The 12,522-nt window shown below is 52.6% G+C and overlaps 1 protein-coding gene across 1 annotated transcript; it reads left to right on the forward strand.

The window, feature by feature from the left end:
- The first annotated feature begins 6,955 nt into the window (after positions 1-6,955).
- LOC144142941 (kelch-like protein 41a) lies at positions 6,956-9,446 on the forward strand. Its single transcript, XM_077674773.1, has one exon. The coding sequence runs from the start codon at positions 6,956-6,958 to the stop codon at positions 9,257-9,259; it is 2,304 nt and encodes a 767-aa protein (XP_077530899.1). The 3' UTR covers positions 9,260-9,446.
- Positions 9,447-12,522: the final 3,076 nt, after the last annotated feature.

Genomic DNA, 12,522 nt, shown 5'->3' on the forward strand with positions numbered 1-12,522 from the left:
GTAGTTTCGGATGCCGGAGGGTTTTTCCAAGTGGCTTCTCAGCCTCCTGGTCAAACATTTCTTCGTTATATCCGATATCGCGCGCGGCTCACAATTTCAGTTTCGTTATAAAAGAATAAGTGTCATTGAAATAAAACGCGACCAAACCAGATCGAATGTAGTTCGCTATAGCCGATAATTCGGTATAACAGTGTCCGTTAAAACGAGGTTAAACTGTGCTACTACTACTGGTGGCAGTAGTAGTAGTAGTAGTAGTAGCAGCAGCAGTAGTAGTAGTAGTAGTAGTAGTAGTAGTAGTAGTAGTAGTAGTAGTAGTAGTAGTAACTGAAGTGCTTCCACTTGTAAGACCACGATATGAAAACGTCCACTTTCGCTCATGCGATGCTGGCCCGAAAAAGGTAGAGACAGGACATTTCCATCGGCCACAGCTCAGTATGCCAAATTTCGTGAACTTCTCTCACGCGTACTAACAAACACATAAGCGAACTGCAGTTAGTCTTCCTACGAAAGCGGTTAGCAGGGCAAGTTGCGCACTTGGTAATAACTACAGCGCGCACACGATGAACGAGCACACAGAGAAGGAGACAACTATGATGATGATGATGATGATTATTATTGCTATGGGTTTCCCCTTTATAGCGGGGTGATGACATGTCATCTTACCAAAAAGGACTAACATACCTATGTTTTATACTCTTCGTTTAATACTAGCGCTGCTTAAAGCCACGAAGACAAAATACAAGTTTGGTTCATTAGAAAGGCTGCTTTGTCCTGATAAAAATGATACCGATTTCATCGCAAACTCCCAAAAAAATAACGGAGATATTAAAGAAAACTCGTGGAGCTGTGGCGACTCGCTAGCCAGTTTCCGGCAACTTTTCTATGACGTCACAGAATCTTGTTTGGGCGATTGACGGCGGCCGAACTAATCAATCGTCAGGACACATGACTGAACGATTGTTGTAAGGCCGCTAGTTCCGTTCAGTCGAATCACTTGAATGCTAACGTGCACCTAACCCACTGAAAATTATGCTTTTAATGCTGGCCCATATGACGTCACTCGCGCCGATAAGACGTCACTGTGGCGCGAAATTTAAAAGTTCTGAAGTATTTCTTGCGTTTTTATCGATTAAAAAACGTCTTTCGTGGCCGTAATGGAGCTGAGTGAGGTACTGAAGGCTAGCTCTTTATAGTTAAACAAAGTTGTATTAGGTCTGTATGGACCCTTTAAGGCAGGCACAAAAAGCTTATTAGGCCCAAAGTACTTTTTTTCTGTTTTTTTTTTTCGTGCTGTTTCCTTCCTTCTTCGGGCAGTTGTTACTTTCAAGGCATTCTGCTTCACACTAACAGTAAATATGGTGTGTTTGCCACCGTAATCGTTTAAAGGGACCCTACAACACTGCCGATAAACGCTTTCATACTATCCTTCCAGTCTGGAAGCACAATTAAAGGGACCCTGCAACACTTTCGATAAACGCTTTCACCCTTTCCTTCGCGTCTGGAAGCACTGCGAAAGCTATATAGTTATCGCCAGCACGGAGCGGCACTGCAGCGTGATTTCCGCGTTGCACCAGATACGCCTTCCGTTTCTGCTTTGTTTTGGCGGCATTATGTTTAATGTTGCTATCGATTGATTGATTGATTGATTGATTGTAGGGTTTAACGCGCCGACGCAACGAAGGCGATGAGGCGCGCCGTAGTGGAGGGCTCCGGATTAATTTTGACCACCTGGGGATCTTTAACGTGCGCCGAAATCTCGTACACACGGGCGTTTTTGCTTTTGGCCTCCATCAGAAAAGCGGCCGCCGCGGCCGGGAATCGAACCCGCGACCTCGTGCTCAGCAGCGCAACGCCTTAGCCACTGAGCCACCGCGGCGGGTAATGTTGCTGTCGAAAAGCGTTCGTTACGGCAACTGAAGGAAAACCGGCCAAGAGCCGCTACATGGACTTAGTGACGCAATTCTAGCGGTCGAAGAACGTCAAGACCGGGAAAGAGAGAAAAATCTGAGCGAGTTTCCAAGTTATCTGATGGGTATAGAGCAGCAATTCTTGCCTGGGGCACTTCGCGACCCCCTAAGCTAAGTTTTTGATTTTTGATTGATTGATTAAGGGGTTTAACGCGCCGTCGCAACGCAGGCGATGAGGCGCGCCGTAGTGGAGGGCTCCGGATTAATTTTGACCACCTGGGGATCTTTATCGTGCGCCGAAATCTCGTACACACGGGCGTTTTTGCTTTTCGCCTCCATCAGAAAAACGGCCGCCGCGGCCGGGAATCGAACCCGCGACCTCGTGCTCAGCAGCGCAACGCCTTAGCCACTGAGCCACCGCGGCGGGTCCCCTAAGCTAAGTACTGGGTGTGTTGGGTGACAACGTTCTGCAAGCATTTAAGATTTCAAAAAAAGTTGAAGAAAGTGTTGCAGGGTCCCTTTAAAGCTATAGTTATCAACAGCACAGAGCAGCACTGCGTGATTCGCTGGTCGCAGCAGATACGGCGCCTAGCTTCTGCTTTGTTTTGGTTGGGATTATGTTCTTTATGCTAAATGAAAGGGCGTCACTTAAAACCCCTTAACTCGAAACGGTTTTGTTGATAGCGCCCTAGAACTTTTGAAATCGGAATTTTTAGATCTGCCACCCATACGTAGCCCGCAAAAAGGAATGCTGGCAACCGTGACAGTGGGCCGTGCAGCAACACACTTTTAACTGCACGTGAGACTAAAAGAGGTATTTAAAAACTTGTCCCCGGTTAAAAAAACCAATAATGTGCAACCTTTCCTATCCTTCTTGCGGTTTTTGAATCGCACGTTGAAATCGACGGAGTTGTCTGGACACGTAAAGTAGGGCCAAGTTTAGACACGACGTGTCGCCACCTTCCAGACTTGAGAAATTTTAGTGCAAAATTGAAATTATTTCCGTCTGTCTATTTGCGCACCCACTTGCCGACTGGAAGATCGCCCTTTGGTGCACGACAGGGCACCCCTCACCAACGGGCAATAACTTTGGCCGTCGGTAAGCCTGCTAACTTTCCTCCTAGGCCTCTGAGGTAACACAGAATCTCGCTTTCACTATCACATTAGAAGGTACTATTACCCAACGTCACCGCTCTTCAACACGACGTTTCCAACCTCTTCCCCCTAAGCTTACCAAAAGAAAAGTCAAGCTCCGGGACCATCAGACGAAGAAGGCTGCGGCTAATCTCACGGCAGCCGTGAGAGTTACCTCCGGGAAATTCTCACGGCAGTTTCCATAAAACCTGGCTGGCCTAAAATTTGCTGGATAATATTACGCCCCAACGTAACATAACAGAACCTGCTAGCGCAACCGAACCGAACGCGTCATAACCGACCCAAATCCAGCCCAACTGCAACAAACCTAATCTAACCCAGCCCAACGACACAGAACACAACCTATATTAAACGTAATTCAACCCATTCTAGAAGTCCTGTGCGTCGATCTCTTGATATAGTAAAAACCAGTGTAGAAAAACTATTAAAAATCACGAAGACTGAAAAATTCTGAGAGCTAAAAAAAACACCGCATTGTCGGACTCGAACCTTCTCGTTTAAAAGCAAGTACAATACCACAGCGCTACACGGGCAGCCGCCAACACGGCTTTTTAGGGAATATTTATCCCATAGAATCTCCGCATAGCATGCTTAGCAAATGAGAGGCGACTGCCGTGAGGAACTTCTGAGTGTAATTCTCACGGGTGACGGGATAATGGACACTACCAACGAACAACTTCCCCAACTAACTTGGCTACTTCACTCACTACCCTTCCACGTGCAAATGCTGCTCTCACCCATGTACCCCATATTCAGATAATCTTGGGGGCGCATTTAAAGGGACACTGCAACACTTTTTCCAACTTTTTTTGAAATCTTCAATGCTTGCAGAACGTAGTCACCCAACACACCCAGTACATAGCTTAGGGAGTCGCAAAGTACCTCGATCAAAAATTGCTGCTCTATGCCCATCAGATAACTTGAAAACTCACTCAAAAGATTTTTCTCTCTTTCCCGGTCTTGACGTTCTTCGACCGTTCGAATTACGTCACTAAGGCCATGTAACGGCTGTTGGCCGGTTTTCCTTCAGTTGCAGCAATGAACGCTTTTCGATAGCAATTAAAAAAAAAAGCCGAAAAAACAAAGCAGAAACGGAAGGCGTATCTGGTGCGACGAGCAAATCACGCAGTTCTGTTCTGTGCTGGCGATAACTATAGCTTTCGCAATGGTTCCAAACGCGAAGGAAAGAGTGAAAGCGTTTATCGAAAGTGTTGCAGGGTCCCTTTAACCCAACCCTCCCACCTTCATCCCTTCGCCTTCTTGAGCCGTGAGAGATAACCTGACGACCCGCGCCGACTTCGGTCTCCGGGACTGAGATAGCACGGTCGTCACATGGTCCCCTCGAATGAGGGACCACTAGTCATAGGCTGAAAAGAATAAAGTTAACCACAGCAACAACCCACCGGGACGCGGCGGCAGCGCGAAGGCCGACACCAGGCACGAGACCACCAGCAGCGACGCCAGCACGGCCGCCCCGACGGACAGTCGCCTGCTCCATTGACGTGTCGTCAGGCCGCTCATGCCCGTTTCTGTTAGCCGAGGAGTCCGATGCGATTTGGTGCGATTTCGACTGGTCGGGTTGCGGCCCGTACCCGGTAGAAGAGATAATGGTGGCGATGGCGGATGACGATGATGATAACAGTGATGAGTATACGATGATGCAATAGAAATCGGGTACCCACCACGTTTGGATTGGGAAAACTACATTGGGGACTGCGAATAAAGTCCTATTGCTAGGTCTTCATGACTTGGCCGGAGTCTTCACCGCAGATGTAGCCACCCGGCTAGGTTCCCCCGCTCCACGTCACCGGGTCGCCGGGGTCCTCTTGCCTGGCCATCGCCACAATGACTCGCTGGACAGCCTGGAGTTGTAGATTTTGATCTTCAGTCCGTACCGCCTCCTCGAAGGCAGGCGGCACCCTCCCTGTGTTTGATTCGTCCGGGTATGCGAGGCAATCCCGGACTCAAGTCTTGCCGGGGCTTTGTGGCACACCCGACAGGTGGCATCCGGGTATGTCTCCGGGTAGATCTTGTGGGGGCTCGGGACCGTCTTTGTTTGGAGTTGCCTATAGACTACCGCCTGCTCCCTGCTGAATCCTTTGCAGGGCGGCGGGAGCGTGCGTCTGGCAAGTCGATTGGCCTGAGTAATTTCTTTGTATGTAGTCATGCGGTCTCGTTAGCTGCGCCACAAATGCTCTCCGACACTTTGCTCGGCGCGGTTAGTGAGTTCGCGCGCAGGAACGTGTGCGGTTTCATTGTGGTTCTCAGCACGTTCCGACACCGTTCCTGCATGTGCTGGAAACCACTTGATTCTTGTCTTCGCAGGGATCGGCCAGGGGCTCAGAGAGACGGGCCAGGGCTAGATAATGATACCCACCTTAAATGGAGAGAGAGAGAGAGAGAGAGATAGAGAGAGAGAGAGAGAGAGAGAGAGAGAGAGAGAGAGAGAGAGAGAGAGAGAGAGAGAGAGAGAGAGAGAGAGAGAGAGAGAGACCAATTATTTGTGCGGGAGGAGTACTGCGAACTGGGCTATATAGTTTATAATGGTTCTTTCTACTGCGCGAAACAGCACAGACTAAGGCAGAATTGACACAGAGGACGCAGCGCAGATAAGAGGATTTTATTGAGGATGCAGGAAATTTATAAGAAAGGCCGATCTTTCGCGCCTGATCTCACTGAGCGCGTTCTACATTCATATTACATCTCCAGATGAGCACCTTCTGTTACTGAAATATATGCGCAGCCAGGTCCCGGATTCAGGTGACCGTATTTTGCGTCATCACCGCCGCTTTTTGGCGGTTACAATGTTGCTCTTGCAGGAGCCGAGTATCCGTACGGGGCGAACCCTGTCTATGCTACGTATTACGGCTTTGAGAGAATCATCATCATCATTATCACCAGCCTATCTACGCCCACTGCGGGGCAAAGGCCTCTCCCAGTAATCTCCAATTATCCCGGTACAGGGCTTACTGTGACCAATTTATCCCCGTAAACTTCTTAATCTTGATCTCATCGGTCCACCTCACTTTCTGCCGCCCCCTGCAACGCTTGCCTTCTCTAGGGTTCCACCCTGTTACCCTTAATGACCAACAGTTATCTTGCCTTCGCCTTACATGACCTGCCCACGTTCATTTCATCTTCTTAATTTCTACTATTATGTCCTTCACCCGCGTTTGTTCCCTGGCCCACTCCACTCTCTTCTTGTCCCTTAATGTTACACCTATCATCTTCCTTTCCATTGCTCGCTGAGTCGTCCTCAATTTAAGATGAACCCTTTTAGTGAGCCTCCAAGTTTCTGCCCCGTAGGTGGGTATACCGGTAAGATGCATCTGTCATACACTTTCCTCTTCCCGGACAATGGTAGGCTGCCATTCAGTATCTGAGAATGCCTGCCGAATGCACTCACACGCCCTCCCCCTATTCTTATCCCTCTGGTTATCTCTGCCTCATGGTTGGAATCCGGGGTCACAACTTGGCCTAAGTAGATATATTCGCTTACCACTTCCACTGCCTCGCCACCTATCTCAAATCGCTGCGCTGATTTGAGAGAATATTTGAACATTTATTCGTGCTTTCCCGGTAGAATCGGTGAGGACACCTTTATCAATTGGGATCGTCATTAATTGCGTTTGAACTTCTTTCATTTCATTCTCCTAATTTAGTTTATGATACACAAGTTAAACTTCACCAACAAGATTCAACCGTAGCACAGTAGACGTTACAGGCCTGGGCAATCCCTCTTTTTGGGTGGGTACGCGCCGATCGTAGTGGGTATCATCATCATCTACATCAACCCGGAGGAGGGTGAAGAAGCGGCAGCCCTGCGGTTGCGCGGCGCAGCGTCCGCAGTCGAGTAGGGGCCGCCGCGCAACGCGGCGTCCAGTGCGTCCAGCATGGCCGCGGCGTCGGACACGGTGCCGTCGGGCGAGCCCGACGTGGTCGTCTGCATCCGCGGCAGCGAGTTCCTGGCGCACAAGGAGATCCTCATGGCCGCCAGCCCGTACCTGCGCGACATCCTCCAGGAGATCGGCACCGAGCAGCGCATCAAGGTCGAGCTCGAGGGCGTCTCGCCGTCGGCCTTCGAGGCGCTGCGCTCGTACATGTACCTCGGCAGCATCCGGGTCACCTGCCAGAACGTGACGGACGTGTACCGCTGCGCCTACAAGCTGCGAATCCGGGCGCTCATCACCAAGTGCCTCCAGTACCTCGCCGAGTCCGGCGAGGTGGGCCGTCACGTGGTGCTGTACGTGAACGCCGTCAAGGTGGGCATGCGTGACGAAGAACAGGTGGCCTACCAGTTTCTTGTCGAGCACTTCGACAGCGTCATGCGCTGCCGAGAGTTCCTCGACCTGACGGCCGCCGAGCTGTGCAACGTGCTGCGCTCGGACGTGCTCGGCACGTCGTGCGAGCTGAACGTGTACGCGGCCGCGCTGGCCTGGCTCGAGCACGAGTACGACAAGCGGCGGGGCCTCGAAGAGCAGGTGCTCGAGTGCGTCCGCTTCCCGCTCATGGACGAGGATACGCTGATGCGCTGCTTCCGGCCGCCCATCTGCCCCAACGCGGCCGTCAACGCCGCGGTCAAGCTCAGCATCGTCAAGGCCCTCTTCGCGCATGTGGTGGCCAGCCGGGGCCGCGAGGAGCTTGCGCACGAGTACCGGGCGCGGCCGCGCACCTACCTGGTGGACGGGCCCACCATCAGCTGGCATGAGGGCGGCCCGCTGAAGAACTTCGAGAAGTGCTCGTACACGCGCGAGAACCAGGAGGTCCGCCACGAAGCGGCCTCCTGCATCCAGGACGCCTACCGGAGACACCGCGGCTGGCCGCTGCGCTCGACGCTGCCGCCGCTCGACTCGGACGCGGCCGACATGCCGTACGCCGAGTTCGTTCCCACCTGGGTGGACTCGAGCGAGTCGCTGTCCACCAAAGTGCGCCGCGACGCCTCGCAGGAGATGCCCGTAGACCTGGCCCCGTACCAGGCCAAGTTAGAGGCGGTGGTTCGCTGCCAGGCGCTGGTGCGTCGCTTCCTGGCGCGCCGCTTCTACCAGCGGGTGCACGCGCGGGTGAGGCCGCTGGTGGAGCTCGAGGCGGTGCTGGAAGACGACGACCCGTACCAGCACTTCCTGGTGCGGCACCCCGGCTCGCGGTCGCAGCCGGCGGCCACGTGGGAGGCGTACCCGGCCATGACGCTGCCCTTCCACTCGGGGCCGCTGCAGGACCCGGACAACGCCGTGGTCATCCTGCTGGGAGGCGTCGAGCCGGCCAAGAGCCACGAGCTGGGCACGGGCGCCGCCATGCTGCGCTACCAGCCGGGCACCGGCGAGCTCAAGCGCTGCGGACGCCTGCCCCAGCCGCGGCACAACCACACGGCCGCCTACCTCGACGGCTTCATCTACCTCGTCGGCGGCTTCGACTCGCGCAACACGCACGGGGCCGTCAAGTACGCCACCAAGAGCTGCTTCCGGATGTCCCTGGAGAAGCACGGCCCCGGCGAGTGGGAGCGCATCGCAGACATGCGACACGCGCGCTGCAACCACGCCACGGTGGCCGTGGGCCGCAAGCTGTACGTGGTGGCCGGACAGGACGAGTTCGACCGCTTCCTCGCCTCCGTCGAGGTGTACGACCCGGGCCAGGACCAGTGGAGCGAGTGCCCCATCCCGCTCTGCTGCAAGATGTCCGCCTGCGGAGCCACGCTACACGCCAACTCGCTGCACGTCGCCGGCGGCGTGGTCCAGTCCCGAAGGCGCACGGACAAGGTCTTCCTGGTGTCTTCCGTCGAGCGCTGGGACTCCGTGTGCCAGCGCTGGCTCCGTGAGGCCGTCCAGCTGCCGTCCGGGCGAAGCTCGTTGGCGCTGGTCTCGTACATGGACCAGCTGTTCGCCGTGGGAGGCCTGACCAGGGGCGAGGACTGCCTCATGGACGTGACGGCGGACGTCCTCTGGTACGACCGCAAGCGGGGATGCTGGCAGCCCGCGGCGCCCCTGCCGCAGCCGCGGCACGGCGCATGCGTCGTCAACGCCGACGACGTGCTCCTGCTGTTCGGCGGCTTGGTGAACGTGAGCCAGACCGAGGCCAGCACGGACATCCTGGCCTACGGCAACCGGCAGGACCTTTGGAATACCGTGGGGAAGCTGCCCTGCGGAATGGCGGGCTTTGCTGCCGTCGTCCTGCCGAAGTTGAAGCGCACAGTGCAACGTTAGAGCCCTCGATGTGCCCTTTTTTTTCTTTATTGTTGAGTATACGAGTTTTTGAACGAGATTAAAATGCGCCGCTGCAACCGAGTCGCGGTCCGCAGTACGTTGGATCGCCTCCACGTTGCTGCCTGGCCTTGAAGTAAATCTCCGATTCGGGTCTCGTCAGCTGCATAGACATGGACAAGAAGAATATTTTAGCAGCGAAAAACTTTATTACTTTCACACTTCGAGCTTGGCAAAGTACACGGACCAATTACAGATTTTCTAGTGCATGGGACGTTGAGAAGATTGCGTTACTTTTTCTGGGGATGAATTGTCCGTTGCTTAAACCTGCTTAGGTAGTCTATTAAGGCTCAAGCAACAATTCCAGATTGGGCAGCATGCACGCGCGGCGCCAGCGATAAAACGGAAGAGTGTTTGACATCGTAGATATTCTGGCAATTTATTGCCGTTCATTTGTTCGGCGGGCCAAAGTTCATAGCTCCAAGCCCTGAGATAGAACAGTAAAGTTGAGCGAATAAGCAAAAAAAAATAATACCCGAGGTTCAATTTAACGACAGTCGCAGTAAACGATAAAACGTGAATAATAACTGCGACACAGTTGAGCAGTAAGCATATATTTTGCAGAAGGAATGCCTGTCGTGTTAAAAATGCCAATTTGAAATACCGGGCAGGTGCCGTAAGAAATTGTTATTCAGGCGGCGTAACTTTTCAGAGTGCTTTGCGGAGTTGCCGACACGCCCAATCGATTGCGAGATGGGCCTGCCTGTTCGCTCGCGTATACGGATTGCGTGTATCTTCGCTGTAGGTATACATGGTTTGAGGTTAGTAATGCGTGTGTCGGCGGGTTGCCGTCCTGTATCAACTAGTATAATTAACTACACCATAGTGGGCACATGGGCTACTTGGAATAAGGACGCTTCCACAGAAACTGAATTTAACGTTTATTCCTCCTTTCCCTCCTCCTTGAAGAGAGCGGAGGGGACGTAGTGAGGAATCTCGGTATCTTCGTGCAGTTCTCGTCAGATGTAGTTTTTCCAGACATGTGAGAAATTTAATTATGACTCTTTTGTAGCTTCGCCGAAATAACATTTCCTAAATGCAGCAGAAACGCGACACAAACGTTCCACACGGGGACGTCAGAGGGACGTGAAAAAAAAAAAAAAAAAAAAAAAAAACGCCGTCGTCCCTTATCCAAGCGATTTTGGAATGTTTCCGAAGACTCATTTCGCATACGCCTGTTTAGTTTATACGCGCATACGGACATGTGTGCGGTGTACAGCATACGGGCGAGGGTTGAGTATATGCTTCGCATTTAAAAAAGGCTACCATCTAAATGATGGCACATGGCGTCGGGAAAAGTAATACGGCCAATCATTTAACGTACAGCACCTTCCGGAATTGAACCCGTGAACTCCGCACACTAGAATAACGCCTCAACAAGTACATGCGTCACTGCGAGGGCGCCGCACACGCACGCACACAGAAACACGTACACGCCCGTACGCACGCACCGTTATGAGGGCGTCAAACGCAATCACTAGTCTTACTACTACTACTACTACTACTACTACTACTACTACTACTATTACTATTACCACTACTACTACTACTATTACTACTACTACTATACTACTAATACTAATACTACTACTACTAGTGACTACTACTACTTTTACTACTCGTTACTACTACTACTACTAATGACTATTACTACTACTACTACTACTACTACTACTACTACAACTAGTAGTAGTCCACGCACGCGCATGCATTCAAGCGCGGACGCACTACACATACTGAGGAGTAACGGCACCTCTTGTGAAGCATTTTGCGCGGATTGTGAAGCATTGCGTGGATTAGATGAGCGCACGTATTTCGAGAAATTCTAACGCAGTCACTTCAGCGGAATATTAAGGACACGGAGCTGCCGGATGGAATGTTCCGAGGAATGTCAGCCGCTCTCCTGTATATATACGGCGCGTGATATGTCGACCGCGGAGAGCATAAATACTACAGCGCTGACAGCGCGGTCAGCCTTCCCTTGCGAAGAAATGCAGGGCACGTATAAGTATGGACAGGATGATTTGTGCGCATACTTGGCACGTAACGCCCACAGGAAGCGAGTTGTTTACGACATTCTTCTGTCTTGCGCCAGAAGGTGTGTGCTATGTCGGGAAGACAAAAATGACGCCTTTGAAGAGAGCGCGTAGTCTTTACGTTAAGGGACGCATCCCCCCCCCCCTGCTCTCAAAATTATAGTCGCCATTATACCCGTGGCGCTGGTGTCGACTTCAGCCCACACTGGCTTAGGCGCTAATGAGGCGGTACATGACACTCTGATGACACTTTGACTCTCCGGGCTCCCGCTTCTTTTACGGCTACCCACGGGGCCCCTACGCCAGTGGCTTCTGAAGCACTTTTAACTTACAAGGACATTACCCTGCACCACCGCCTCCTTCGCCGAGCTCTGCCTCCCCCCCCCCCCCCACCCCTCCCTCACCCCCGCTGCAGCTCACATGTGGCGGATTCTGCAAACACACCTTCCCCCATCGCACCCAACTAGTCCAACCCCCTCCCCTCCCACCCCCACCACATTTTCACATCCCCTAATTGCTCAGCATGTGGGGCTCTGGACACTCACTACCACTCCCTTTGTGAGTGTCCAGCCTCCCCATACCCCCTCTCCCCTCCCCCCCCTCTGGGAACAGGTCCTGGGGAGATTGATTGATTGATTGATTGATTGATTGATTGATTGATTGATTGATTGATTGTGTGGGGTTTAACGCACCGACGCAACGAGGCGATGAGGCGCGCCGTAGTGGAGGGCTCCGGATTAATTTCGACCACCTGGGGATCTATAACGTGTGCCGAAATCTCGTACCCACGGGCGTTCTTGCTTTTCGCCTCCATCAGAAAAGCGGCTGCCGCGGCCGAGAATCGAACCCGCGACCTTGTGCTCAGCAGCGCAACGCCTTAGCCACCGCGGCGGGTTGGGCCCCGGGGAGCCCATACACCTCCGATCAACTATTGGTGACGTCGCGGGCACTTGACGTCGCGGAGGATTCTTCCTAATTCCAGAGACAATAAAGTTTGTTCTCTCTCTCTCTCTCTCTCTCTCTCTCTCTCTCTCTCTCTCTCTCTCTCTCTCTCTCTCTCTCTCTCTCAACGCCCATGCCTTCTGGGCTTGAAAAAAAAAATGCGGTTGCGCAGTCAGTGCCTCGCAGTAAAATAACATATGGTCAAGCGTCTGTGCTTTGAGCAATGTT

This window comes from Haemaphysalis longicornis, unplaced genomic scaffold (genome assembly GCF_048455015.1).
Source record: "Haemaphysalis longicornis isolate Haplotype H1 unplaced genomic scaffold, Haemaphysalis longicornis Haplotype H1 scaffold_6, whole genome shotgun sequence".
NCBI classification, from domain to species: Eukaryota; Metazoa; Arthropoda; class Arachnida; order Ixodida; family Ixodidae; genus Haemaphysalis; species Haemaphysalis longicornis.